The sequence below is a fragment of the Cnephaeus nilssonii genome, assembly GCF_951640355.1.
Source record: "Cnephaeus nilssonii genome assembly, chromosome: 14".
NCBI lineage: Eukaryota > Metazoa > Chordata > Mammalia > Chiroptera > Vespertilionidae > Cnephaeus > Cnephaeus nilssonii.
The window spans coordinates 44,564,597-44,587,798 of NC_137085.1; the positions used below are offsets into that span (position 1 = coordinate 44,564,597).

The 23,202-nt window shown below is 40.8% G+C and overlaps 1 protein-coding gene across 1 annotated transcript in view; it reads right to left on the bottom strand.

Moving 5' to 3' along the window:
- Positions 1 to 23,202, bottom strand: part of PGM5 (phosphoglucomutase 5) — a 165,048-nt gene that overhangs the window by 20,001 nt on the left and 121,845 nt on the right. The window contains exons 9-10 of the mRNA XM_079789899.1: positions 22,361 to 22,544; positions 6,266 to 6,400 (exon numbers count right to left, since the gene is read on the bottom strand). Coding sequence (XP_079646025.1) covers positions 6,266 to 6,400; positions 22,361 to 22,544 — 319 coding nt within the window. The remainder of the gene's footprint in view (positions 1 to 6,265; positions 6,401 to 22,360; positions 22,545 to 23,202) is intronic.

The window sequence follows — 23,202 nt, forward strand, 5'->3', positions numbered from 1 at the left end:
GAATCGTACCCCCTGGATGAATTCTAGGTGTCTGGCCAAACATACTAACAGGATGGAGCCACCATTTACTGAAATGAAGAACTTAAAGAAGCAGGAGAAAGGGGGAAGGGTGAGGATCCTGGAAGCTGACAGGAGCTCGGTTTTGCATACGTAGTTAAAGATGCTCAGAAGACATTCCAGTAGAGTCCAATGGGCAACTGGAGATGTGAGTCTAGAGGCCAGCAGCTCATGCATGGAAGGGCACTAAAAACAGGTGTTGCCCTTTTTATGATTTTAAATAAGTCAAGGTCCTGCTATTAGGACTTCACAGTTCATATAACTCTCCGCTATTCAAAGTGTGACTCCTAGACCAGCAACACAATCTCACCGGAGCACTTCTGAGAAATGCAGACTCTCTGACCTTCCTCAGACTTGACTCAGAATCTTCATTTTAACAAGATCCAGATGATTAACATACATATTAAAGTTTAGAGGCCCTTCTCTAATTTGAATTACCTGGGAAGTGCTTTAAAAATACAGGCTCTACCCCAGAACAATAAAGTACAATGTCTGGGAGGGGGGCCCAGGCCTGTGTGTTTTTACCAAGCCACCCAAGTTGTTCTGGTGTACAGTCTGGGTTAGAATCACGGATCTAACTCTTCACTCCTGCATGTTCCCTCTGTACTACAAGGCTTATGTTAGTAGTGCTCCTGGAAACCCCTCCCTAAAGAGACGTGCAGATCTAAGATAGCACAAAGGCATGTAACTAGAGTAACCATTTGCCCTGGTTTATTGGGGAGGGTGTCACTATAATTATTAGTGCCCCTTCCACTCTCAAAAGTATCCTGATTTAGATAATAAATGATATGTTCTCCTAACATAACACAAAATGGCTCTGTACTTTATATTTCTGGGTTATAAAGTCATACTATCATTGGGCAAAATGATAGATGGCCTTTGCTTTGACAGATTAATCCAATATAGAGGGACTCCTGGTGCTTAGATATTAGTCCTTAAAGACTTTGAGGTGCAGCTTATCAGAAATACACACTTCAATTCCCTCAGTGAGAAAGAAGGTTGGGAAAATCAGGCTCCTTCCTGGGGTTGGGGTGGGGTTGGGTGCAGTTACATTCTGCAATTAAAGTACCTAAGCCAACTGTTGATTAGCCAGGAGCTGGTTATCAGTCTGTAATTATCCCAGCCCTTAACAAAACTTCTTCTTCCTTTTCCTTTAGACTCTTTTACTGTTCATTAGCCACTCCACCCACAGACTGAAAGGGACAAGGAAAGAAGGTGAATACGTCTGTTGGCTTAATTAAAACAGAAACGTCTGGCCCAGCCTGTGTGGCTCAGTGGTTGAGCATCAGTCGACCCATGAACTAGGAGGTCAGGGTTCGATTCCCAGTCAGGGCACATGCCCAGGTTGCAGGCTTGATCCCCAGTAGGGGGCATGCAGGAGGCAGCTGATCAATGATTCTCTCTCATCATTGATGTTTCTATCTCTCCCTCCTACCTGCCTCTCTGAAATCAATAAAAACACATACAAAATAGATATTTTAGCAGCCCTGCTAATAAACCTGGTGGGAAAGAAAATGGAAACAACTGCCTGTTTCTGGTTACCTGTGAATTTAAATCCTTTTGGCTCATCCCTTTTTCTAAATTATTACCAGCTAGCTGGTTTGAGGGCTCGTTAAAGGCCTACTAATTGTCAGTAACATTAAAGTAATCTTGTCTTTGTCAAACTACAAACTCTTTCAGAAATAGGCCTTGGGAGCTTTCCTTCCTGATTTACCAAGGACACAGTGAGGGCAAAGCAAGCACCTTCTCATCTTATCAAGAGCCTCCCAATCTCCTTTTTCCTCTCACCACCAATTCCTAAGTGCATATAGATAGAATTTTCTTTAAAATGTGGAATCAAATGAACAAAATAAAGTGATGAACAAAATAGATCCAGAGACATAGAAGCATGGAACAGACTGTCGAACCTCAGAGGGAAGGCAGAGGTGGGTGGGTGAGAAGAGATCAACCAAAGAACTTGCATGCATATAGACATAACCCATGGACACAGACAATAGGGTGGTGAAGGCCTGAGGTGGGAGCCTGGGGAGGGCTGGAGGAGGTCAATGGGGTGGGGGGGGGGGAGGGGGACACATGTAATACTTTCAACAATAAAGATTTAATTTAAAAATTTTAAATATATATATTCTTGAATGTAGCTAATAAGTTATTTTAGAATAACTTAAAACAAATAGCATAATCACTGTTATACAAATGGACCCAAAATGGTAAATCTATAAGCGGGAAAAGAAACTTATGCGCATGAAGATTGCATCACAAGTTTTCCTAGTTGCATCAGTAGGATAGTTATGAATACTTGCATGAGTCAACCACAGTATAAATGTTCAAAACAAGTTCTGTTCACATGTGTGTAAAATGTCAGGAAAAGTAACTATCCCAGCTCAAAGTAAAATAGCCAGATGCTAACAAAGCCAGTTGAAGGGAACTTTCCAGTCTTCTTGCTAAATAACTTGAACGTAGATGGGCATTGTGTTAAAGGGGATAAAGCATTAAAAAAAATCTGTTGAATTGGAATGAGATATCAATGGAATCTCTGCCAGGTACAGAGGTACTTTAACTGGTGTCTGAGTACAGGTGCCAGTGTGGGGTGGGCGAGGTGGCTATTTGTTCTCTGTTTGGTTTGTTCTCTGGGCTGCCAATCAGAACAAACCAAAAAGGCAGAAGAGGTTTTTCTCTGGCTGAGAAAGCAACATAAGCTGGTGTTTCCGTGTCAGGCCCTGAATCAGTAATAACACTTGCAGTTTCAGGAGAATGCCTTATTATTATTATTTTTTTTATCTCTGCTAATTGTTAACCAAAGGCCTTTCCTTCCAGAGCTCTTCTAAGGCAGAAGCAGGTGGTCCTGAAAGCAATGCTGTTAGTAGGCCCTCCCTGGTCCAAGGGCCGCAGTAATTGAGACAGGTGGGCCTGCTGAGAGAATCTTTTTCCTTTCCTTAGGGTTTTAGATGTAAGGTTTAAAAATCTTAAAGTTATATCTTGATTTAAATGTACTAGGCCCGTGGTCGGCAAACTGCGGCTCACAAGCCACATGCGGCTCTTTGGCACCTTGAGTGTGGCTCTTCCACAAAATACCACGGCCTGGGCGAGTCTATTTTGAAGAAGTGGCGTTAGAAGAAATTTAAGTTTAAAAAATTTGGCTCTCAAAAGAAATTTCAATCATTGTAGTGTTGATATTTGGCTCTGTTGACTAATGAGTTTGCTGTCCACTGTACTAGGCAATAGGGCATAAGTTGGTGAGTCAATGATGTGTAGTATTTTAATAAGAAGTTCTATTTTAACATAACATTTTATTCTAGGTCCTATGCTAAACACTGTGAGGCCCACCTAGCCAGGTCAGGGAAAACCCTTGCTTATGATTAGAAAAGGAGAGAATATCAGCAATCAGAAGAACAGTATCAATGCAAGGGCCCCCCAACCATTCAAAACACACAGCAATGGTGACTTTACCCACAGATTGAAGTACATATACTGTAGGGGAGTGGGAAGTTCTCCCTTCTACCCTTCTTGAGTTCTGATGGTTGGACTAATAATAGAATTGAAAAAGACCAGATAAACAGAAGAAAAACTAACTTAATGCATGTATATAGGAGATCATAAATAATACTCAGAGAAATGATGAACCAGCCCACCTTTGTGTCATTTTTTAGACAAAGAAACAATAAATTTGTGAACATTTGACAGGACAAAGAAACTTAGTTTTGGATGCTCATTTGCTAGGAATCTAAACAGAAAAAGGTCTGGGTAGTAAATTAGAAAAAATAAGGCTTACACAGGCTTCTAGGCTCTAGATTCCTTAACTCTATCGATATCGGTGTCTCTCTTCACTCCCTTGGATCAAGGAGGACACCTTTTACAGGGGAGATTTGTTCCCTGCATTCTAGGAGACCAGGGAGGGTCAACATGCCCTTCTTGCACTGGCTGCTGGTCCAATAACTTTAATTCAAAGTAATCACTATGCCATTGTGGGATATTTGGGGACAGCCTGCCCCAGGTCCTGACCATACTTCACACACAGCCCCCCCGGCAGCAGGCCCATGGAAGCTTCAGCTTCAAAGGAAGCCTTAAAAAGGGGGGCACCACTTAGCTTTTGTGGACCATCTCAGAGAGAGACTTGTAGGAGAGCACATTTGCCACCCCAAAATGTGTCTCTTTGCATAAGGAATATTTTAGGCTGTTTATTTTTAAGAAACTGCAGACGTAGGAAAAGCTCTAAAAACTGAGTGGAAGTTACCCTGTAGTAAGAGACATGTATAAGGGAAATCTCCATTTGTAAGAATGTCTCCCTCACTTTACTGGGAAGTGGGGGATGACCTTAACTCTAGAAACTCTCATCACTGGAGAGCCAAGGACTGAGATCTGCACAATAACCTTATCCTTGTTTACTGGGCTTTTTTTCTGGTACCTCCCACAACCCCCCCCCCATCAAAATATTTTGTCTTACAAGCTGGCAACATTATTTAAGGTGGTAGCTTCTGCCATTCCAGAGAGTTACTCAGTTTTCCGGGTCTATCACGTGTATATAGGAGGTCTACACGTTATTAAACTTTAACTTTTTTTTCTCTTGCTAATCTGTCTCATGTCAATTTGACTGTTAGATCAGCCAGAAAAACTTAGAAGGGTAGACGGAAAATGTGTGTATAGGATTGTTTTCACACATGCCTAATGGCCTAGACATTATAAAGATACTCCTGCAGCCAGTGCAGAAGGTAAGTAAAAATAAGCAAATATCATAACCACTTACTATGTGCAAATAGGGAAAAGAATGTTGAGAAAAAAATAGCCCTGAGTCTGAGTGACTCAGAGCTGGTGAGGCCAGGAATATCATTCCTCACCCTGTACGAAGCTCTGAACAATTCAGGTCCGTGTTTTAATCTTGTTTCCCAAACATGAGATATAGATGAGAGTTTTATATAGAAAGGTAGGGTGAGCCTCCAATTTTTGCATGACTTTGTACTATCCTGCGTGAAATTTACTCACGCACAAGTCATGTTGGCAGAGTGAGGCCCATCCCTGCATGGGAAGCCTGTGATCCTGAGGAGGAAGGACCAAGGACATGATGCTGGCCTCATGCTCTGCCCCTTCATGCTCTAGGTGACCCTGATAACTGCCTCGTAGGCCTCTACTTCCCCACCTGGGATCATATCACTCGACAGATCTGCTAGTTGCAGGGTCAAGTGTAAGGATCTATGTATAGTACCCTTTTTCCCAAGTTCTCTGAGCCTCTCCAAAGAAAAATGTCATGAAAAAATCCCACTAAAGTATTGACAAAGAAAGAAAACGTTCCCTGGCATCTTTTCCATCCAGGGAACAGCTATGGCCAATTATAACTGGAAATTCTGAGCAACTGTAAAATGAGAAGCAGTGACATTTTCTTTACTTCTCTTCTTCACAAAAGAAGCATTGCAGATGGAGCCAATGTTTTCATCTCAAGAAATTATCAAAGACCCTGCTTCAAAACCCAGGTTGAAGTAAAGACCAAGAGGGAGGGGGCAGCAAACAGTGTAGCTGGAAGTACCCAACATTATAGTGGGTCCTTACTGGTATTAATTAATGTTGCCTGGAGCTTGAATGAATAAGGGAGTGGAATGGCTTATTATTTTTCTTAGTGAATTATTAATTAGTTCGATTGTTGACAACATAAGGGGGCTTTGCCAAACACTGGCTGGCTTAGCCTTGTTAGTGTCTTCCCTTGACTTTAAATTCAGGCCAGCCATAGTCCCTTCTCGCATGCCAGGCTTGGCAGCAATCTCAGAAAGGAAGCCCAGAGTAGCATCTATATTGGCTCTTCAAGGTCATGGTTCAACCCAGAGTTTTCCAAACACCCGAAGACTCATAATTTACATGAGCATAGTCAAGGCTCTGTGTAGTTCAACCAGTTTGACTCTAACTCGAAATTTCCTTATCTATACAAGGTGCCTCTTCTTAATGTCACCCCAATTAACAAAATGCAGAGCAATCAAGAGAGGCAAGTCATTTGAGAAATGCTAGTCTCATAGATGCTGGAGAACAATTGTTCTGTTGAAAACACTGCGATGAATGAATTAAATTTGCTCGTAGTCACTCTTAAGTTTGTCCTTCAGCTGGAAGTATCAATATGAAATTTACTTTCCAGAATATAATCATTCCCACTAAAGGCATATAGGAGCTCCAAGAATTTGCCAGAAGCAGTGAAACACACAGTGCTGGGAGCACAGCTCTGTTTTGGTACCTGTGGCTCCTGGTCATGACCGCTGGGATCCCTCTCATAGCTCTCTGCATACAGTCTGATGGTGGCCCGAATGCCACTGGAGGAACTGAGCCGGAAGATGAGCCGTGATGCGTCTGAGAAAATGATCCTCAGGCCCTGGGACCAAGAATAGTCAGAATGGATCAGTGAACAGATGAATACACAGGTAAAAATAATTACTATCTACTTTGGAGATCTGCATATTTCTATGATCTAAAGATACTCGGGGTCATGAGAACTTATAATTGACTCTCAACACTAACCCAAGCAGGAGTATGACGTGAACCTAGCGGCTACTTAAAATTATCCATTAATCTCTTTATTCTATTTATGTTGTCTTGTGGTTAATACTAGGGGAGGGTGAGGGGCAAAACAGGTGCTCAGGTTTCCTTGGTCTTGTGATGTGGGTGGAGATAATAAGGAGGAAAAGATATTCAATGTCCCTGGGGCCAAAGTTCACCACATATAAACCTAGATGCAATGGAGTTCGGCAATTTATATATTACAGTAAGACAAATTACCCATGTGAGGTTAGGCTTTGCTTTAAATTCATCTTTGTTTCTTTCCTTGTTCCCACATTCCTCTGGTAGCAGGGGAACCCTACAATGAAATGCTCAGGGCTAGAGCCCCAGCTGGGTTTTGAGAGCTCCTGTGTACATTCCCATCCTCGTGGCTCTTTCCTCCTTCTTACTGGCAAGACCTGACCACCAGGGTGGAGTGGGAACAGAACTGTGCTGCATCTCAGTGCTGCCAATATTACATTGGTTTTGGCTCAAAATGTCCCCATTCTCTGTGTCTTTCTTATTAGTGGCAAGGATATTTTAAAGATATGACTGTAAAACCATATTGTAACTTCTGTCAAAGGAAATTTATTTTCTTAAGACAATAGATAAAAGTCGTTGTTATTAATAAGCATGTTGGCAAGAGCTAGAGGAAAGAGGAGGGAATAAAATAGTATGTCTGGTCACTTGATATTTCTGAAAAAGTGAAAAATCTCAGGTGACTGATATCAGACATTTTCCCTAAGAAATTTATCCTTGAAACTTCTCTGGTCTCAAATCTTGCTTGTTAAGAATAAGCCATTATTAAAAATATTTCATACCTGCCCTATATATCCTTTACCTCACCCTCATCTGGTGGTATCTACAGGGGGGAAGGGGGGAGGCACTGTGACTCCATATGAATGTTTTTCTGCTTTTTAGGTCTTATAGGCATATTCCAGCCCCTAAACAAAAAGCCTTAGTCTCTGTTGGAAGGGTTCAAGATTTGCCACAGTTTGTACAACAAAAAAGGAGCTACCTCTCTTCCTGGCAACTCACCACTCTATGATGCTAGTTTTGCAAACAGGATGATATTAGCCAGGATTCATTCACTGGGCAACCATTTTTGAGTGGCCCTTAGGGATCAGGTACAGGACAATGCCTGATAAAATAAAGATAAAGACACAGTACTTGTTCTCCATAGGCCTAGAGTAGTGATTACAATGAACAGAAACCATTTTCTTAACCACCATATGCTGCCAGATACGTGAATAGTTAGGAAATTCCAAATGGAGCAAAAGGAACAATTCCTTACTATCCAGAAAGAATGATATATCAAATCATGCTCAAACTGACAATGAAGCCCCAAGGGTTCCACAACTGTATTCCATGATTTTACAAACTCTTCTGAAGCTGTCTGTCTAAGCCCACTTTCCCACTGTCACTACCTATGGCACATGTGAGTTCATAATTCATTGTTCAGGACCATGAGTTATCCATAAACTAGTTAAAGCAGTATCTAAGGCTGGAGCCCTAAATCACCCATTGCTTCGGATTTCAAATCACTTGAGGCCCCTTCTTCTGGTGACCTCTCAGAATTAACCCTTTAAGGTAGCTCCCATTGCACAATTTACCCCTCATATTAGTTTATGGCCAGTGGGAGATATTCAAAAATCCAGATCACAGCAAACCATCAATATGCATTATCTGCTCGTAACTAAGCCTTTTTATCGTGAAGTAATTATTTTTTCCTAAGGGCAGCTGTAGTTTTGGCTGTACTTATGAAGACTTGTTAGAATCTACATCTGGTAGCCTGGAATAGATTTTGCACTTGAAAAGACGATGAAGGAGTAAATAGCACACACCTACTGGACATAATCCAACATCTTTTCTCTTTCCTAAGGGACCAACCAGGAGATCTTAATAGAGAATGCATGTTGCTTTGTGAGACCTCCAGGTGAGAAACACAATTCTCCTTCTCCACATGAAATAAAAAATGTTTAGACCCAGCCCAGTTCTGTGCTGCAACAAGCCTAGTTCCATGTCTGTTGAGTGTCACTGTGATGTGTGACTAGTTATATTGGATTGCTTTGGGGTCCACATGTTCCTCCAATGAATGTAATGAATTTTAAACTTGAACATGAGCCATGCTCTCTCCAGCATATATCATTACCTACTATCAATTAAATTATGAGGTCAAAGGTACTTACTGACCAAGGCTTGCCAAGTTTCTAAACATTCTGTAATTCCAACAAAACAATAGCAATAATATAATTTGCTTTTATTTTCAATGTTAAACCAGGGATTGGCAATACAGTTTGTCAGCCAAATTTGGCCTGGCACCTGTTTTTGTAAATCAAGTTTTATTGGAACATAGCCATTTCCACTCACTTATGTATTGTCTATGGCTCCTTTTGTGTTACAACCGCAGCGCTGAATAGTTATGACAAAGACCATCTGGCCCACAAGGGCTAAAATATTTACTATCTGGCCCTTTAAGAAAATGTTTGCTCACCCCTGGTATGAACCATTAAATTAGCCACAACATAGAATACTTGCCCTTCAATCCCACCCCAGAAAATTGGAAAAAATAAAAAATAAAAAGACCATCTACCTTATAAAAATCCCAGTAGAGAGAAATTATGAAGACTGTTTTTAAGGGTATCCAATCCATCAATTCCCCCATATAGTCTAGCTTCTAGCCACAGATTCATCTGGATGTATATTTGGCACAAATCAATTTACTCCTGACCACCTACTCATGCCACAAATTCACCATTTTATATCCTTTATTTTATTGCAAGGTATCAATATTTTTAAAGAATCCCACCCCATACACACACACACCAACTAATTCCAGTGTCCAGCAAAGTTTGCAATTTTATAACAAGACACCGTGTTATAAAATCCAATTTTGCAAATCACTATAGGAATATTGTTGACCATATGGAACTCCACACGAGACATTTCCTCAAGATTCAAGTGTTAGCCTTTCCTTCCCTGAGGTACTGTGTTTTTGTGTGTGTGTGTGTGTTTGTTTGTTTGTTTTTTGGTGTGTTGTTTTTTTTTTGTCTTTCTGACAGTAAGAACTTTATAACTAACCATAGCTCCCTTTCCAATGTGGCTGCCAAAATTGAGGTTCAGCCCAAGTAGATCTTTATGACTTGCATAACTATACATTTTTCTTCTACTGTTCTTAACTTTCTACACCTATTTAAATTTTCCCTAGTCTGATTTCTGTTTCTTATTTATATGCTAACAACTTCATTATGTATATTTTTGCTGCCACAAATCCTCTAGAATAAGCAAGGCCCAGTGCAAATGAATAAAATAAGTTTCCATCACAAACTTAACTTTTTAAAAAAATATATTTTGTTGATTTTTTATACAGAGGAAGAAAGAGGGATAGAGAACCAGAAACATCGATTAGAGAGAAACATCGATCAGCTGTTTCCTGCACACCTCCTACTGGGGACGTGCCCACAACCAAGGTACATGCCCTTGACCGGAATCAAACCTGGGACCTTTGAGTCCGCAGGCTGACGCTCTATCTACTGAGCCAAACTGGTTAGGGCCAGACTTAACTCTTAAGTGTTGGAATTGCTGAATTATGTCTTCAGAATTGCTGAATTATGTCTTTGGTCCTTCATTAGCTGATAAGCTCTGGAAGCTCAAAGTCTTCTGTTCCTTGTTGACCATTTATCCACATAGCTTAGGCCCTAGGGCAACACCTGCACACAGTAGGTTTTCCTTAAACACCTGAATAAGTGCCATGGTATGTCCAACAACTGGAGGAAGCACCGCTGGAAGGCCTCCTTCTACATTTAGGAAGGACTCACAAATGAAAACACTCATATTCTCTATCAGTGAACTGAGGCTAATGTATTCACCTTGAAGGGCAGTTGTGAGAGATTACCTGGAACGTCATCATTACGGCAGCTGTTCTGTATCTACTCATCCTATGTTTTCAGGGCAAGAGTCAGTTTTGGCTAAAAACGATTGAGTTGAACATGGAGGGTTCCTATTCTACCGTGTGTGATCTTAGACAAATCATAAGCCCATTAATTGCAAACTTTGCTGGACACTGGAATTAGTTGGTATGTGTGTGTGTATGGGGGATGGGATTCTTTAAAAAATATTGATACCTGGCTTTTACTCCCAGACATTGTGATTTATTTGTATGGAGTGTGATTTTGGGCATCGGGATTGTAAAAGCTCCCCAGTGATTCTGATGTAAATGTGGACAGCAATGTAGTGGCCTCTTTTCTCTGGATCATCTGCTTCATATATCAAGTGACTGGACTATACTGACAGGCCAGCAGAGGACATTTGGTTCAGGCGAACCAGAAAGTCCCAAATGAGAAAGTAGCCCCAGCCTCATTTCGTGAACCAGCCTACGGTCACCCTATCAAGCACAATAGGAGGCAGCCGCACCAGAGGGCGAGACAGCAGGCCAAAGACAACAACGGCCGCTTACAGCCCACAGCCTCAATGGCCAGCACTAATCGGGTTGAAGGACAACAAACTCCATCTAATCAGACTAAGAACACTTATATTCCCCAGCCTCTGCCCCTTGCGGTTTTTGCGCATAGAATTCAACCCCAAGGACAGTGGAGGCTGAGTCCTAATCTTCCCCGGGTGTGGCTCCATCCCCCCATTCCCTCTAATAAACTTCCCTCCTGCTTGCTTGCTGTGTCTGCCTAAGTCCTAGAGTGACTCCTATCTTACATATATTACAAGACAGTCTTAAAGAGATTCCTTTAATATCCAAAGTTTCATGAATATACGACCATTGGACTGGGATCTTAGGAGGGCCATAACATGGGGGGATAATAAAACATCATCTTGCTGAGTTCTGAAAGCCTCCTTCTCATGGCCTGTCAGCAGGAGAATCATTAGTAGTATCTCCTCTTGAGCCATCTCATACTGTTTTTACCACAATCTCCTAAGGAATCCTTGAAGCAACTATGAAGAAATCCATGATGTCTTGGTTGCCACAGCAACTATAGGAGTTGGAATGTCCGCCACAGCTTAAAGAAGGAAAAAGAGGCTCTTATCCATTAGAAGAAAGTGTTAATTATGGGGTAGAGGTATCCAAAGGGCATTTCAGCTCCTGCCTAGCATTTTTCTTCCCCTTGAGTGCCTGGAGTTGTATGCCTCAGTGATGAGGGTGTTGCCCACTTTAGTTTTGTCCAATGAAGAAGGATTTAATGGGCTATGTGTGCCCTGTAGGTATTGCCACACAAAAACCTTCCAATCTGCTTCTAGTTATCTCTCTAGCATGTATTCTACTTCCCAAATTTCTCCCTCTTTGTTTTGCTGTTCATGGAATCAGTTTGGAAATGATACAGAAATAACAATTATAAAACCCAGCCTTGAATTCTGGCTTAGAACCTTTCTAGCCAGTGGCCTTAACACATTGCAGACCAGTAGTTTTATTGCTAGCTTTACCCAGTGGCCAGATAAGTTTCTATTGAATGAATACAAAAAACTTTTTACATAAATGTTAAAGGAACACTTTAAAATTAAATACCCATTGCATTTTGAAGTTATTTATTACATGTTCTTACAAGCTAATATCTTTTTAAAGTATGATACTTTGTAAAACACTGTGTAATATGAAGCGAGAATTCTCATGATCCATCTGCAATGTGTTAAGTCACTTAAGCTCTCGAAGCCTTAGTTTCCTAGGGGAAAAAAAAAAGAGAGAGAGAGAGAATGAAAAATAAAATAGCTTGGCTTATTGGGTTGCTGTGAGATCAAATCAGAAAATGTATGCTTTGAAAATTGTAAGTCACTATATAAATATTATTATTATTATTTTAAAGCTTTTAATGAAAATGGTGCTAGGCTCTAAGTTGTCCAACCTTCCAGATTTTGCAAAAGATTACTAAATAAAACCTAAATGGTGATAGTTTGTGATGCCATGTACATACTTCTTTTTAAATTAGGCAGAAATAAGATGAATTTCATGTTAAGAACTTTGCCATGTCTCTGAAATCATTACTAAACTCACAGGGTCTGTTACCATTTATCTTCTCCATACCTTCCACTGAATTGGCTTCTTTGGCAAAAAAAAAATAAATACTGCTTCCAGGTTGGTCAATTTAGACACTTAAGGTCCTGAAGGAAGGACCTTGGAGTCATCCAGGCCACTTTCTCATTTCACTGAAAAGAAAGAACAAATTAAAGAACTTGTTCAAGGTAACTCAGCTAGTAAATGTGGGAGCCAGGACTTCAGTCTAAGTCCTCTGACTGCAGGCTCATAATTTTAGGTTGAACCATATGAACCATAGGCCATACATTGCTTCTCATGTAAAATAGTTGAACAATATCTCATAGGGTTTGTATGGTCCCCAAAACTGGCACAGAGCCTTATGTAGAATAAGCATGCGATAAATGTTTGATAAATACATGTTGATACTTTTTTAAAGCCCTTGTGTAAATCAATGCAGGGAATTCTGCAAGTTGCTAAATACACATGGAGCTGCCAGATGTTCTTCTGGAGTCTACAGGACATGTTGCAGCCAGGCAGGGAAGGAGGAACTGTACATTACCAACAGTTACTTGGCAGCATCATACCTCATCAAATACTGACTTAGGATGAATTCCAGAGGAAAGCAGCATATGGCCCTGACATCTGGTACAATGTCGCACAGTCAGTTGGCCACACCAGGCATATAAACCTGGAGACAGGACAGGCTTGCAAGAGAAAGACCCCGTGAGCCTAACTCTGATGTTATCTCCCACAGGAAATCCCAATGATTTATCTGGAAAGCTTCAAGGTGAAAATATTGCTGTGTAACATCTGCACCATATTTTTGGAGACAAAAACACAGTTTATATAGCAGGAGATTTGGATTGGAGAGCCATATCTCTCCATGAAAAAATTACTTAGAATTACCCATTTTTGTTGGTTTAAGTCATACCTAGCTGTGAGCATGAGTTCAAAAGTGGTTGAGAAGGGCAGCAGCTAGTCCATACCATGTCTTTGTGTAAATTACAAACAGGTGGACAAATTACAGAAAAGCATCCTTCCTCTTTGCTGGCTTACCTTCCGCTTTCCCTCCCCTATTAGGTCATGTCTTTATGCAGTTCACTGCTACAATGCCAGACTTAGCTGCCCTACTCTTGGAAGCAATTTTGATCTAGCCATTTTTATAACCAACCAGCACTCGTGGAAGCCAGCAATTACAAACAATTATCTGAGGGAAATCAAGGTCAAATGGCTTCTTCAGCCCACTTTTAAAACATCCATCCAGCAAAAAACCATATTAGGTGATGAGAGGGCTACTTGGAGAGTGAAGACTTAATAGTTATTTATCACTCAGATTCCAACTATCAGATTTGGAACAATGCACCTAGATCATACACACTCATTTCCTCATGTCTTTGGCCAAAAAATGACTGCTGCTCTCCTGTTCACTCAATACCAACCCAAGTTCTGGGACATTCTGGATTCAGACACTTTCCCCAGACAACAGGGGTAGCTTCCTCCCTTAGTTCCTGTGATCCTTTACAGCTTTTTCCTATCATATTTATGTTTCCTGGTAAGGGTCACCCACCAGACTATGCACAGACATTAGTATTTCAGTAGGAATAAATGTGATACCATTCCAGAATGTTTAGAGTCACACATCTTAGCAGGATTCTACTCCCAACACTTTAGAAGATAGTCCTAAAGCAATCAGCTTATGCCAAGAGAAGGTAATCTAAATATATAAAAGCCTAATATGTAAAGTGTCCCCTTGGGAGTTCCACCGACTGGGATTTCGATTGCTCGCTATGACGTGCACTGACCACCAGGGGGCAGCGTGGAACAAAGGAAGGCCTGGCCTGCAGCCGACAGCCAGGGAAGGGAGGCCCCAGCCGGCAGCTGGCAGCAACTAGGGACCCTACCCATGCATGAATTTCCTGCACTGACCTCTAATTTATTATAACTCCAATGAATCAGCAGCAGGGGAGTAGGAACTTCCCAACTAATTAGAAACAGTATTTCCCTCTCTCTATTTTCAAATCAGCCAACAGTTCATCATAAAGCACCAAATATATGTTTGATCCTTGGAAGACAAATAGAAATATCATAGGAAAGGTAGCTATTAGAAAAAAAATTAATCTATGGTTTTCAAGTTGTCCTACCAAGAAGAGGCCCAATTATCTTTATTTACAACTACAGTATTATAGAATGAGCACTGAAGTTGAGAAGCATAATCACAGGTATTGTAATATCCCAATGAGAATGCTATTACCTATAAGAAATGCCAGCTCTTTATCTGGAAAGTTGAAAAATGGTATAAGCACATTTGATTGAAGAAAAGAATGTAGTCTGATAAGATGGTTTCACCTGAGCCAGCCCCCACTCACCCTTCAGGGTACAGCTTAAATATCACCTCCCCATAGAGAGCTTTCCAGAGCCCCAAGTCCTGGTTATTTCCCCCTGATATTGCACTCCCAAATAAGTTCTTTCTCTGTAATGCTATTCAGTAAACTCTATAGCAATTACAAGTTTAATACCAGTTTGTCTTCCCTGCTAGACTGTGTGCTGTTGTATCCTTAATGCCCAGGAAACTGACTAGCGTACAGCAGTGTTTGGTAAATATTCATTGAATAGATTAAGACATAAATGAATCAAACTTCAACTACCCTCACCATATTGTACTAACATAGGAAAGAAATGTATATTTACTATAGAGATTTTTTTCAACATCACAACTTGCAACAGAAAAAGTTTTTTAACCCAGCTTTAATCACAATATACATGTAATGATAATATCTCACTCCCTAAACATTTCTGTTACTAATATAGGAGGACTAGCTGTAGGCACTAACTTTCAGATTTAACTAAAGTCTATAGGTGGGATAATCACTATGACTAAAGTTATTTCTTAAATTCTACTTCTATAGCTCAAACCATTCTCCAGCAAGTGGCATATTACAGGACAATGATAAATTGTTAATGACAGTCTCTCAGTTGGTTCACTGATTAGAATAAAAGTTGAAGGTTGAAGTTGAAGGTTGACCAGTTAGCTCTAAATAGAGCAATCCTCCTGGAGTCCCAGATTCTCCAGCTGACACCATTCAGTTGCCTTCACCTGACACCTCCAGAGATGAGGCCTCAGTAAACTTCTCTGTATCTGTTGACCAGGGGTTGGCTACACCACAGTATATATTAAAGCACCACATGCCAGACTAAAATGTGATTTCAAGATTACCAATTCACTTTATTATTTTTAAATACTGAAATTAAAAAGTGCAGACACCTTCCTGCATATTAAAATAACAACTCTACAAGCACATTGACTTCAGAATCAGTCTTCAAAGTGTGCTTTTTCTCTGAACTAGTTTCAAATGGTTCTTTTTTCCAGGTTGAGGACAACATCAAAATCTTTCCACACAGCCTGCATAACTTGAAGTATTAATAAGCTCAGCGTTAGCCTGACATAATCAAATTGGATTTGGTTTTCTACATCAGCTAACTGGTATGCATTTATTTACATCAGGTTTTTAAATATCAGCTGAACTGTTACTTGCAAATGACTGCAGCACTGGTAGAATTTCATGATTTTTGACCTGTTAAATAGAAATTCAGGAGTTGGACAAGTCATAGAGACTTGGTTGCTTCAATTTTGTCCCTGAAATGTCAAGTTTTCTCATATGAAAGCTAATTTTCAAAGTACAGGTCATAGTTCTGTGTTGATGCACCATAGTGGCTATACGACACCATCAACCAGTGCTAGCGCCATCGTCACATTGTCCTTCACACCAGATGGGAATACATCTCCTATCAGAACTGGGAGAGTCTCGTAATTGTGGGGCACTGAGTGGTGATTCCAGATTTAGGCTACAAGGAGGAGATGGGGAAAATGATGGTAAGAGATAATCTGGGAATTGATAATGTTCCTTGGGCTATAGATGGTGGGGGGAAAGGAGAGTGTGCCTAGCACCATGGAAAGTCTGGATGTTTGCAGAAAGAATTCATCCTGGAGGAAAGAATGAGCTACCTTTAGGCCTTAGGGAGTCACCTTATCTTCCCTCATCTTTCCCATCTCTTTACAAGGCAAAAATTGGGAACCTCTTAAATTAGGCAACAATTTGGTCAAACTGCTCCTCTATTCTCAGAGTAATTATTGGCTTATTTTTCTTACTCATGTTTAAAGAAACCATTATCATTCATTCATGGTGCCTAGATTTTACCTGAAAATAAACAGCGACATATCTTCATGGGAGCGGTAGAAGGACAAAGTGCAGTTGTTGAACTATGTGTCATTAATTTGGTATTTCTAGATCAGGGTCTCTCTTAGGTCCTGCTTAATGGAAGGCACACATCAACCTTTCTCTTGATGCCCAAGGTCACAAAAATGCAGACATTTGGAGGCAACCATAGTACATTCCATGAAATCAGACAGGCCACAGTGAGGCCAAATAGGTCCCTGGGAATTCACGTCAGGGGTTGAGTACTTCAGGGTTTCCTTCTTGCTCCTTGAATGGCCCCCACAGGGTCTCACTGGAAATAGATTTTGCTGAACATTTCCACAGCAGTGGGGTGGACAGGGAGTGATGGGGATTTTAATTTCGTTTTGGACGGAGAAGCTTTTCTTCTTTATCTCTGAAGATATGTGTAAAACAGCTTTTTCCCCCACAGTCTGTTTCCTGACTCCAACCTCGAATCAAGGATGAAAAGGAGACTGAGCTGTCTTAAAAAGAACCTTTCCTTTCTGAAGTGAAGTAGGGGGGTAGGTGGAAGTGGAGGTAGGAAGAAGTTGGGGGAGGGCTAGGAGGGGAACATAGGGAAGGCAGAGAAATGTGACTTTAAGTCAATTCACAGATAACTCAGAGAAGGAAGAGGCCCTCTCATGTCTTTACATGACCTCTTGCAAGGCTGCATGGTTTTTTTCATGCTTTTTTTTTATCATATGTTTTATTGAACGCTGAAATCTTTCTTTCCCAAGGACCCTCTTTTAACACATTGTGGACTAGTAGTTTTATTGCTAGCTTTACCTAGTGGCCAGATAAGTTTCTATTGAACAAGTACAAAAAATGTTTTACATAAATGTTAAAGGCACGCTTTAAAATTAAATACCCATTGCATTTTGAAGTTATTTATTACATGTTCTTACAAGCTAATATCTTTTTTTAAAATATATTTTTATTGATTTTTTTTTACAGACAGGAAGGGAGAAGCATAGAGAGTTAGAAACATTGATGAGAGAGAAACACCGATCAGCTGTCTTCTGCACACCCCCCACTGGGGATGTTCCCACAACCAAGGTACATGCCCCTGACCGGAACCGAACCAGGGACCCTTCAGTCCGCAGGCCGACGCTCTATCCACTGAGCCAAACCAGCTAGGGCGCTAATATATTTTTAAAGAATTCTCATGATTGGCTACAAGCCTTAGAACAGAAAAACATGAGAATTCTCGTGATCCGTCCGCAATGCCATGACTTACTTTAGCTATTATGTGCCAGGACTTTATCTGTATTATCTCGTGATTCTTCCAATGGCTGTATGAGGTAACCACAATCACTATTCTTGTTTCACAGATGAGGACAAGATGGCACAGGGAGGTTGAATGACTTACCTAAGATCATCCAGCAAGGAGGAGGCAGAGCCAAGACTTTATGACTTCAAGCCTGTATATTTAAACATCACTCACACTTTTTCTGCAAACTGATATTCAGGCAAGTGAAGAATTCTGCAAAGTGGGAAGGAACTTACATTTCTCAAGCATCAAATGGGTATTAGCTACTGTGTCTGGGAACTTTGCCCTCAAACGTTTTCCATAACCCTCTATGGTAATTACTACTAGTGTCACCCATCCCCACAACTAGGTTGAGGCATGTGCCCAAAGTCACAAATCTAGGCAGTGGCAAAGCCAGCCTTTAAATCTGTGTCTATTTGACTCCAACACAATAGAACTCTGGAGAGACCATAGCCATCTGCCTCTCCCAGCAAACGGAGATGTTCATGCATATGTTAACATCCTTTGGGTTTTGCTAGGTGACACATACTTCTGTTTGTTTTTGTGAGGATTAAATCTCCTTCTATCTTAATTTTAAAATAATCCATAATATACTAGGTTATTTGAAAATTAGAGTATTTTATATTAAAAAAGAAAGATAATAACAAGGGCTGGGGAAAGTGAGCAGAAATTCGAGTCTCATATACTGTTGGTGAAAATGTAAAATGGTGCAATTGCTCTGAAGACCACATGGCAGTTTCTTTAAAGATTAAACAAAGAGTTACTATTTGATCAGTAATTCCACTTGTAGATGTATATCCAAGAGAACTGAAAAAGTATGTCTGCACAAAAACTTTATATGAATATTCACACAGCATTATTCATAACTAGAGGCCCGGTGCACGGGGTGGCGGGGCGGGGGGAGGGGAGGGAGGAGGGCAGTCCCCCAGCCTGGCCTGCACCCTTTTGGAGTCTGGGAACCCTAGAGGGATGTTTGACTGACACCTCGGGGAGCGGGCCTAAGCTGGCAGTTGACATCCTTTGTGCTGCTGAGGAGGCGGGAGAGACTGCCGTGGAGGTGGGAGAGGCTCCCGCCACTGCCGCTGCACTCGCCAGCATGAGCCTGGCTCAGGGCCCCTGGCTGAGCGGCGCTCCCCCTGCGGGAGCACACTGACCACCAGGGGGCAGCTCCTGCATTGAGCGTCTGCTCCCTGGTGGTCAGTGCGCGTCATAGCAACCAGTTGTTCCGCCGTTCGGTCGATTTGCATATTAGCCTTTTATTATATAGGATAGCCCCAAAGAGTAAACAACCCAAACATCTATCAACTGATGAGTAGGTAAACAAAATGTGGTATAGCTATTCAAGGAAATATTACTTGGTAATAAACAGGAATGAAGTATTAATATTTAGTACAATGTGAATATATATATATATATATATATATATGTATATATATATATATATATATATATATATATATATATCCTGAAAACATTATGCTGAGCAAAAACAGCCAGTCACAAAGGAGCACATGTTGTATGATTCCATTTATGGGAACTGTGTAGAATAGGAAAATCCATAGAGACAGAAAGTAGATGGTTGTCAGGGGTTGGGAGAGGACAGCTAAAGAGGACAAGGTTTCTTTCTGGAGTCATGAAAATGCTCTAAAATTGATGGCAGTGAATATACTTTATAAATATACCACAAACCATTGAACTGTACACTTTAAATGGATGAATTATATGGTATGTGAATTATATCTTACTAAAGCTGTTATATTTTAAAAACTGCACAATGAAAAAAAAAACTAATATTAGGCATTGGGTAGTCTCTCAAGACATACCTATTGAATAAATGTACCGAAGTACCTTTTGACTATTTTAAAATAATGTTAGTTTGTTTAAATTCAAATATGTCTTTTAGGAGTAGTTTATTTTGCAACAGTGGTGCATAAAGTGTGTCCTAGACTCAACTGTCCCTGGAATTAAATGTTGACTATTACTGCCATCCCAAGAATGCTTAGATGTGGGCCTCCATGGTGGAAGTTTAGCAACAGCCCCACAATGCAGGAATTCCCCCTCTAAACCAACGGGGACAACTGTGGTGAAAGAACCACCTGTGACTTACTGATCATGGGGACGCCACTGAGTGTTAGTGGCCTCTCATAACCCTTACTGGGCCAAATCTGGACCTGCAGAGAAGCTCCAGTGTGACTCAGGGCCACTAGCTAAAGAAGATATCACTAGCTAAAGTAAGAAGGGCTTGGAAACTGGGTCCTGGAAACTGGGAAGATGAACAACCTTCCTTCTGTCCCAGAGCTGCTCCTGAGAGCAGGTTCTGGTAGCACTTATCTATTTATGGCCACATCTGAGCTCAGATGAAGGAGTGTGGGAAAGAAAAAATATCAATAAATTCCAGAGTGAAAATGGAAACCAGTATTCAGGGTTGGAGGGGAGGGGACATGGAATAAATAAATGTCCAAACTTGAGACTTTGCTGAGCAATTAGCCTGATGTGAACAATTAAAGAAAAGCCAGGGGGAAAAGTATCCAAATGCTAAGTGCACTGAAGAAGAAAATGGTAGAGTATTAGTGGATTTAAGAGCAAAACAAATGAGCTCAACAGACAAGCTTTATATGAGCAGATAAAATCCAGAACCAGCACTGACTAGATGATCCCTTCAAGGGATGGTGTTCAAGCCTTCCTCATGGGGGAATGGAAACCATCCAAGGATACTTTAGAAGGCATGTATTTTACAACTCTTAAATTTTACAGTAATAACAAAATGAGCCCTGGCTTTGAGAAAAAAAAAGCCCCGAGGTTCTTATGTAAAATGCAAGTGGGAATATGGTACAAAACTGGAAAGGGCTTATCCAAAGCATAGAGGCTCCAAGATGCCATGTGCTGAGCTCCTGGCTGCACATTTCCAGGGAATCACTGGTATTATTTTGGAGAGAATTCAATCCAGTCAAGAAAGCATCCTGGAGTGAAACAAAACATGACTACCAAAAATGTACTGTGTACTCCCTGTGTCAAGGATAGCTATGAGCTTTTGCATAGTTTATTTCATTCCATTTCTAAAACAATTCTGAGCCAGATATTTTACAGATTAGGAAGAAACTGTGGCTCAAAAAATCAAGCAACTTTGCCAAAGTCAGACACTAGTAACTGGCAGGGGTAAAATTCAATACTGGGTCTTTAAACTTCGTAACCACTATTTTCTTCACTACCTTAGACCTTTCCAAAGTAAGACTGTAATTCTTGTGTCTGGCCATAAGAGGCCTTCTAAGGATGAAAGATTGACATTTTGATAGAGATGAAAAATCACCATAAAACGAAGCAGACCATAGAGACAATACCAAGAGAGTAACAGGATGACATTGAGTTTTTGGAACATTTGCAAGTCAGGATAACCTAGAGGAACAAGTATGAATGAAATATTGGCCAAAATAAAAATAGCATTACTACTTTAATACTATTATATTTTAAATAGCATTAATACTTAAAATATTATATTTAGTTCCCAAAACTTTACAGCTTCTGATTTATTTTGTCGTCTATACTTGATGATGAATGTATAAGAAGATAAGAATTGGAGATTTTAGAGTGGAACTTCTCTTAATGTTATTCAGAGTATCTTATTTAGACTGCAAATGTTAAAATTTACTGAGAGCAGTCAATATTTGCCATAGACAGTAAACAAACAAAACTGAGAAGAAAAATAATTGTAATAGCTTTCAACTTTTCTTACACAATTCACAAAGATGAGACCATAACAGAAGTTGTGGTTAATTCCGCCACTTATCTATGGTGATAATAATTCTCAACCATCAATAATTCTCAACCATAAATATCTCTTTGGGGCTTGGTGTGGCAAATTTTCCAACGGTTTCTTCTCCTACCAGGAGTAACTAACCCATCTGGCTAAGCTCCTCTCATTCCTCAATGACAAAAGGTCATAAAAGGGGAAACATTCCTGCACCTGGGGATCCGAAGGAAAAGGATCTTTTGCTCCTGGAAACTTAACTGATCCCATCACCAGTAATGGCTACCACATAGAGAGCCTGCAGGTACAAACATTTCAGAAGGAAGTGTTGGGTCTATTATCCGTTTGAGATATTGGCCCATTAGTTACCAAGCAGAAAGAATACCGGACAGAAATCCAGGGCCCCATGCTCTAATCTACCCTCTGCCACTCACTAGGTAGGTAGCCTTCACCAAGGGCTTTCCTCTCTCCTGGCTACAGGGCTCTCATCTATAAAATGAAGGGCTCAGAGTAAATCATCCCTAAAGACTAGGACACTTTGGCACCTGGCTCTGCCTAATAACCTGTTTTGGTGATTTCTTAGCAAGTACCTGTTTCTTGGTCACAGTGCCATCCACAGGGTCCACATATTCAAAGCTGTCTGTCTTTGCCACACTGTAGACATGGCTCCCCACGGCAAACTGCTGGCCGATGAAGGACTTGTCTGTGACCAGAGCCTCCAAGTCCCTCATGATGTAATATGTCGCCTTGGGCTCTAGCCCCTCGTAGTCAAACCTGGGAGGGAGGGCAAGACACAGGATGAACACAAACTTAATTCGAGAATGAGCAATTAAGTGAATCTCTTATGGTCATTTTATGATTGGCTTTGTTTTCAAGGAAGAACCACACAGGAAAGTACCCCCAACTAATCTCCCCTCTTCCACCTGGCTCTTACAATCCATTCTCCACACAGTAGTCAGAGTGGTGATGTAAAAATCGTCAGGTTCACTCCATTCCTTTAAATTCCTCCAAAAGCACCCATCACATTGAGGACAAGGCTCAAAACCCTAACCATAGTCTGTAAGGGAATGTGACCCTGCCCACCTCCTGACTGTGACTTTGTCCCACTTTCTCCGTCTTCTTTATGCTGTAGCTACACTGGCCTTCTCTCCGTTCTCAGAGACACTTCACCCTTCGCTGTCTCTGGGCCTTTGCTCTTGCTGTCTGTTCCCTTTACCTGGTATATTCTTCCCCCAGCTACTCAGATTACCTAGCAGTCTCTCCTTCAGTTTTCAAACTTAGTGTCACCTCCAGAAAGTGACCTTCTCTGAAGGTCCATCTGAGATAGCTTCCCTCTATATCCCCCTCTCTCTCACCACCCTTTCCCTTTTCTTTGGTAGTTATCCCAATTTGTATTTACCTTGATTGTTTGTTTATTCTTTCTTATCTGTCT